The sequence below is a fragment of the Ruditapes philippinarum genome, unplaced genomic scaffold, assembly GCF_026571515.1.
Source record: "Ruditapes philippinarum isolate M1 unplaced genomic scaffold, ASM2657151v2 ctg3667_1_1_1_1, whole genome shotgun sequence".
NCBI lineage: Eukaryota > Metazoa > Mollusca > Bivalvia > Venerida > Veneridae > Ruditapes > Ruditapes philippinarum.
In genome coordinates, this window is record NW_026861498.1 from 182128 (window position 1) to 189065 (window position 6938).

The 6938-nt window shown below is 32.6% G+C and overlaps 1 protein-coding gene across 1 annotated transcript in view; it reads left to right on the plus strand.

The window, feature by feature from the left end:
• The window catches only part of LOC132715862 (DNA mismatch repair protein Msh2-like), a gene marked incomplete at its 3' end in the record, with an annotated part of 29344 nt that extends 23042 nt beyond the window's left edge, over positions 1-6302 (plus strand). The window contains 7 exon segments of the mRNA XM_060698957.1: positions 145-270; positions 905-1000; positions 1830-1894; positions 3849-4016; positions 4907-4998; positions 5454-5608; positions 6235-6302. Of these exon segments, the coding sequence (XP_060554940.1) occupies positions 145-270; positions 905-1000; positions 1830-1894; positions 3849-4016; positions 4907-4998; positions 5454-5608; positions 6235-6302 (770 nt within the window).
• Between the last annotated feature and the right edge of the window lie 636 nt (positions 6303-6938).

Genomic DNA, 6938 nt, shown 5'->3' on the forward strand with positions numbered 1-6938 from the left:
TTGGCAAAAGAATTTTAAAATTTTTATTATCATGGCCATCTAGTATTCTTTACATGTTAAGGAGCGTACAATGATATTTATCACTATTGCTGTGTCTCTGTTAAACTAAACTGTTTATGATAATGACATTTTTGCATATTTCAGCTGGATATGTAGAACCTATGTTGATAATTAATGACATATTGGCACAGTTAGATGTATTGGTGAGTTTCTCCCAGGTGACAACATGTGCTCCAATACCGTATGTTAGACCTACTGTACTGGAAAAAGGTAAAGAGAAAGTATTTTGTTTAAAAAAAAAAAAAAAACCCAATAAAACTTAAATCCTTCAGCTGTGCAGGTATTTCAATTGTAAATGGATCAAATGCAAAAACATGATTAAGGGTGTAGAACAACTCACCCCCCCCCCCCCCCCTCACAAAAAAAGTGAATCGTTTTCAAATTGTTGAAATATCAAGACACTTGCTTTGCTTTATTTGTCCAAAATAGTCTGTACTTGAATATAACCATAAGCTATCTTTCTCACACCATTACGAAAAGCTAGACATAATCATGAAAATGTATGGGAGTGTCAGCAGTCAGTAAAATGCATTTAAAAAGCAATATATTGATGCAAGTACAATTGAGAGTTTAAGCATTATTTAAGATATAATCATAGAATTAATTGGTCAGTTCTAAACATGACTATTTCATCAGAATGGTGAACAGGTTTTTTGGACCCTGTCTGAAAATTGTGAACGTCAATCAGTGAATGGGGCCATTCTTTAGTACCACTTATAGAGGAAAAAAGGCTGAACCTTCATTTGACCACAATGCAGTAAAATTTATTTTTGCAAAAGTTTTCACAAATATAAGTTATTCAGAGGCTATTAAGATATCATGAAAGTTTGCTATATTATTTCAGGTAGTGGTATTATAAAATTGAAGGAAACGAGACACCCATGTCTAGAGATGCAAGATGATATAGCATTTATACCTAATGATATACAGTTTGAAAAAGGTAGGTATCACAAGAACTCTTTACTGGTAGCTCGTCTGTTTAAAAGAAAAAGACAAGCTATTACAATCTCTGTCGTCTTTGTCGTCATCATTGTGGCAGTTGTCATGGAAAAACTTTAATGAAGCACATAATTTATACATTTTAAAAGTTATCAATATGGTATGATCAGGTTTGCTTATGGAACTTAGGTGGCTTTACTGAGGTGCCTGTATGTGTGTGTCCGAAATGATGTACAGTTGGGCACCTGAGGTCTTCATCAACCAATTAGCTGAAAAAAGAGTCAGTTTGGTTTAAAACCCTACCAAAATAAAATGTTAAGAATTGACTTTCTGTGCAGCTTTTATATTGTATTTTATAAAAACATGAAATTGACAGTGAAATGGAATTTACAAATAAATCAAGTAAAGGTTGAAAATATTTGTTTGATACCAGTTCTAAACCATTCTAATGAGCATTTAAAAGCAAAGCATTATTTTTGGAATGGTGTTTTGTTCATTTAATCTTATAAACTTATATATTTAAATTTCTATTTTAATGTAATATTACTTCTTTGATTTTGCCAAGAACCAAAATTAATGGAATGTGGTAAATAATTTCAATTTTTGTTTTCAAACTTTTTAGAATGTGGTAGGTGGGGTCACTTAATTTGGATAGGTTATTATGATGTTTTCGAAGCATATAACATGCATTTTTGCATTCAGCGTAGATTTGATAAAAGGAGTAACAATAATAAAGTTATAAATCCTCATCATGAAAAAAAGAAAGAAAGTATTTGCGGACAATAATTGTAGCAAACATGACTGAAAAAATATTATTAATTTGGATTCAGATAAACAGATGTTTCACATTATAACTGGACCGAACATGGGAGGGAAATCTACATACATTCGCTCAGTAAGTAAATCATAGATCTCATTATTAATTTAGTATATCGTTCAAATTAGCATTTAGCTTTCATATATAAACTTAAATAGACATTTTAACTATTATATGATATTTTGTTGTTATTGGCAGTCATATTGGTGGCCATTTTGAATTTCTATACTTTTGCAAAGGCTGCAGAACTTAGGAAATCAAAACTACAGACAACATTTAATATTTTTAGCTCACCTGTCACAAAGTGACAGGGTGAGCTTTTGTGATCGCTTTTCGTCCGGCGTCCGTCCGTCCGTCGTCCATCCGTCGTCCGTCCGTAAACTTTTACTTTAAATGACATCTCCTCATAAACCACTAAGCCTATTTCATCCAAACTTCACAGGAATGTTCCTTTGGTGGTCACCTTTAAAAATTGTTCAAAGAATTTAATTCCATGCAGAACTCTGGTTGCCATGGCAACCGAAAGAAAAAACTTTAAATATCTTCTTTTAAAAAACCCTAAGAGCTAGAGCTTAGATATTTGGCATGGAACATCTTCTAGTGAGTGTCTACCAAGTTTGTTCAAAAAAAATCCCTGGGGTCAAAATTGGCCCCGCCCCAGGGGGTCATTGATTTTCCCTAAATGCATATAGTAAAAACTTAAAAATTCTTCTTTTAAAGAACCCAAAGAGCTAGAGCTAAGATATTCAGCATGAAACATTTTCTAATGAGTGTGTACCAAGTTTGTTAAAAAAAATCCCTGGGGTCAAAATTGGCCCTGCCCCAGGGGGTCATTGATTTTCCCTATATGCATTTAGTAAAAACTTAAAAATTCTTCTTTTAAAGAACCCAAAGAGCTAGAGCTAAGATATTCAGCATGAAACATCTTCTAATGAGTGTGAACCAAGTTTGTTCAAATAAAAGCCCTGGGGTCAAAATTGGCCCCGCCCCAGGGGGTCATTGATTTTCCCTATATGCATATAGTAAAAACTTACAAAATCTTCTTTGAAAGAACTCAAAGAGCTAGAGCTAAGATATTCAGCATGAAACATCTTCTAATGTGTGTCTACTTAGTTTGTTCAAATAAAAGCCCTGGGGTCAAAATTGGCCCCGCCCAGGGGGTCATTGATTTTCCTTACATGTGTATAGCAAAAACTTAAATAATCTTCTTTGAAAAAACCCAAATAGCTAGAGTTTAGATATTAAGCATGAAACATCTTCTAGTGAGTGTCTACAAAGTTTGTTCAAATAATAGTCCTGTGGTCAAAATTGGCCCCGCCCCGGGGGGTCTTGATTTTCCCTATATATGCATATAGTAAAAACTTAAAAAGTCTTCTTTGAAAAAACCCAAATAGCTAGAGTTAGATATTAAGCTTGAAACATCTTCTAATAAGTGTCTACAAAGTTTGTTCAAATACAAGCCCCGGGGTCAAAACTGGCCCCGCCCCAGGGGTGTCACTGTTTTTAACTATATGTGTGTAGTAAAAACTTACAATATCTTCTTTTAAAAAACCCAATGAACTAGAGCTTAGATGTTTAGCATGAAATATCTTCTTATGGATGACTACCAAGTTTGTTCAAATAAAAGCCCTTGGGTGAAAATTGGCCCTGCCGGGGGGGGGGGGACAGAGGGTTGAGATCATTGTTTTTTATTACATGTGTGTAGTAAAAGCTTAACATTGTGAAACATCTTCAAATGAGTGTCTTCCAAGTTTGTTCAAATAAAAGCCCTGGGGTTTAAACTGGCCCTGCTCCGGGGGCCTATATACAGGTGAGCGACCTCAGGGCCATCATGGCCCTCTTGTTTTGGTGGTGATATGACTTTTGGTGATACAGTAAATTGCAATCAAACCTAATCATCTCAAAGACTTGACTGAACAGTATTGGTGGTTGACTTTATTCCATACTGGTGGCAAGGTCCTATCATTTTCATTAGCATGTTAACGATTTAGAATAAAAAAAAAATAGCTTATATCTTACTATATTTTGCTAGATTGGTGTTACTGTGCTGATGTGTCAACTGGGATGTTTTGTGCCATGTAACGAGGCTGAGGTCACTATAGTTGACAGTATACTTGCAAGAGTGGGTGCTGGGGACAGTCAACTGAAGGGTGTGTCCACATTTATGGCAGAAATGTTAGAAACAGCTTCTATACTGAGGGTAAGCTGCCAAAGTTTATGTTTCTTTGTATATTCTTAAGGTGCTATGTGATCCTATGTTGACATTAAACATTTTGATTTGTCAATTTGATGTTTGGCCCTTTGAAGTAATTTTATGTCAAAATTGTTTTACATTGTATATTGGTATTTGAAGTTGTGTTTTTTGGGTGTTTTTTTTCCAAAATTAGAGAAGAATATGTTAACTATCTCGCACAATTAGAATTAAAGCTGTTATAAGGCGTTAATGACTCCTTATAGACATCATTTAAAACTTTATTGTCATCTCTCAAAGTGAACTTTGTAAGCCCAAGTTGCATGCAGAATCCCTGGTTTTTGCAAAATGTTGCTCTTAAATTTTAACATCAGGTTACTTTTAAAATTTATATATTTGTGTTTTTATTCTTTATGCAAAAAGAAAATGTTTAATGCTGCAGCAGCACTGTAAAGGTCACATTTTGAATTTTCCAGCTTTACTGGTAGAGAAAGAAAATTGGATGCCCTCCCTTGCATTATTTCAAGTGACATTATGCTCATTATTTCGCTGTCAAATTTAGTTGAATAAGTAATTTATTTCAAAAGATTGACTATTATAATGATGATTGACCAATAATTGATAATGAAAAATGTTTATGGTTCAATATAAAAACGATCTACCGGTATGTTATAAAAGACTGTCGGAACATGTCGACCCATAAGATATAGATTTTTTTTTAAGAATTGAACTTTTAATTGGTCAACTGCGTAGAGCGACTAGAACCAATGACATTCTGTAAGCTAGCTTGACCTGAAATTTTATAATGTGATATTAAGTCATAGAATATTGATGTAGATTAATAATTAAAACTCAGTTTTGAAGTTTGTTATGATTGTAAATAATTTATTTATTTCTAGTCGGCAACAGAGGATTCATTGATCATCATAGATGAGTTAGGGAGAGGCACATCAACATATGATGGTTTTGGGCTGGCATGGGCTATCTCAGAGTAGGTGTTGTTAATTCAAATTTTTCATGGAGAATCCATTTATGTTACACAATTTAAAATGTAAAAGACTGGTTTTAATGTGTCACTGTGTGTTCATTTAAATTTTACTAGAAGAAATCTATAAGTTATTTAGGCTTTCATCCGCATAATTGTATCTTTTTCGAATATATTTAAAATACTTAATTGTTAATGTGTGGAAAGTGTGTCTCATGGTTCATTTTGTAAAATAACATGTATGTAAATTAACATGAAAGAATTTCAAATTGTGGGTTTTGTCATGCTTCTGAAATATATAATGAAGGTTTTAAGTTCTAAATGGCTGTCTTGATAATCTTCCTGTACCATAATTTCAAAATTTGTACTAGTATGGTAATAAAATATAAAAATGTACTCAATAATGCATGTATAGATACTTATGAATATGGCTTAGATTTCTTTACAATTATTTATTTCAGAAATATAGCGACACAGTTGAAGTCTTACTGTCTGTTTGCCACCCACTTCCATGAGTTAACTGCCCTTGCTGATAAAGTGCCCACTGTGAATAATCTACATGTAACTGCCTTGACTAGTAACGATACATTAACGTTGCTGTACAGAGTTAAACCAGGTGAAATTACCGTATTTTTTAAACCAATTTATTTGACTTCTCTAGCATATACACTACAGTCAAACTTGTATTAAGTGACCACACAAGGGACACACTAAAAATGTTGTACTTAAGCTTCTGAGGGATCATTTATTTCCAGATTTAAATACAACGGTCTCTCAAGACAAAACATGAAAACGGTAAAACTATATTATGATATCTTTTCATTGTGTTGGGGTAGTTAATCAACTTCATTTATCAACATGAATTATAATTACAAATATCTAAATAGATGCTAAAATAAAAGAACATTCTTTATGATATTTAGTTAGTCCATTACATACATGTTTGATATTTTTTCAGAATTTGTAAAATCCTTCATTTTTACACAAACGAAAAATGAAATTGGCGTCAGTTTTAGGAAAGGCACAATGTGTTACCGCGAAAATTGTATTGTTTTCAGATTAGTTAAAACATGTTATAAATATTGTTTTCCTTAGTGACCAAATCAATTTAAAGGAACAGATTGAGATAACTTTTCATGGTAAAATTGCAATATACAAGACTCATACTAGTGATTCCAGTGAAGTATTCACTGCGGTAATTTCTATGTTATTATCATAAAATGATGAATACAATATTTACAGGTGTGTGTGACCAGAGTTTTGGAATCCATGTGGCAGAATTGGCACATTTTCCTAAACATGTTATTCAGGTATGTGACTATTGATAAGTATCTAAAAATACCAGTTAATCGAGACTAAGAATTTCTTCACAGTATATCAAATGCCATGGGGTAAATTTAATGAATATAGAAACAATGTTTCTTTCCCATGGTGCTAGTTAAGATAAAGTGTTCCAAATATTCTGTTCTTGGACCATGTAATATGTCTGTGGTAAACATTTGATGATATCATATTGATTGACAGTTTTATTTAAATAAATAGAATCACATATGTGTATGCACAATTAATTGAAACTCTTGTCATTAGTGTTACGAGCCAAGCGTAACGAGAAAGAAAAGCCAGCAACAAACTTGTAACAATAACAAATTTATTACAGAAAAATTATTAAAGAAAAATAAAATAAAAATTATCTTTACAAATACCTGAAGTCCAAATAAAAATTACAAATGTCTAGTCTGATCCTGGAATGATCCTTTTTCTATAGCACAGTTAAATCCAAGAACACTTTAGAATAAATTCCCACAATAAAATCCACAAGAATAATTAATAATCCAAGCTCCAATAAATCACTTAATTTCCAAGTTGAATAATACTCCAAATATATTGATGACTTAAAAGATCACTGATGACTAAAAAAGGTAACTGATGACTTAAAGATAAGATTA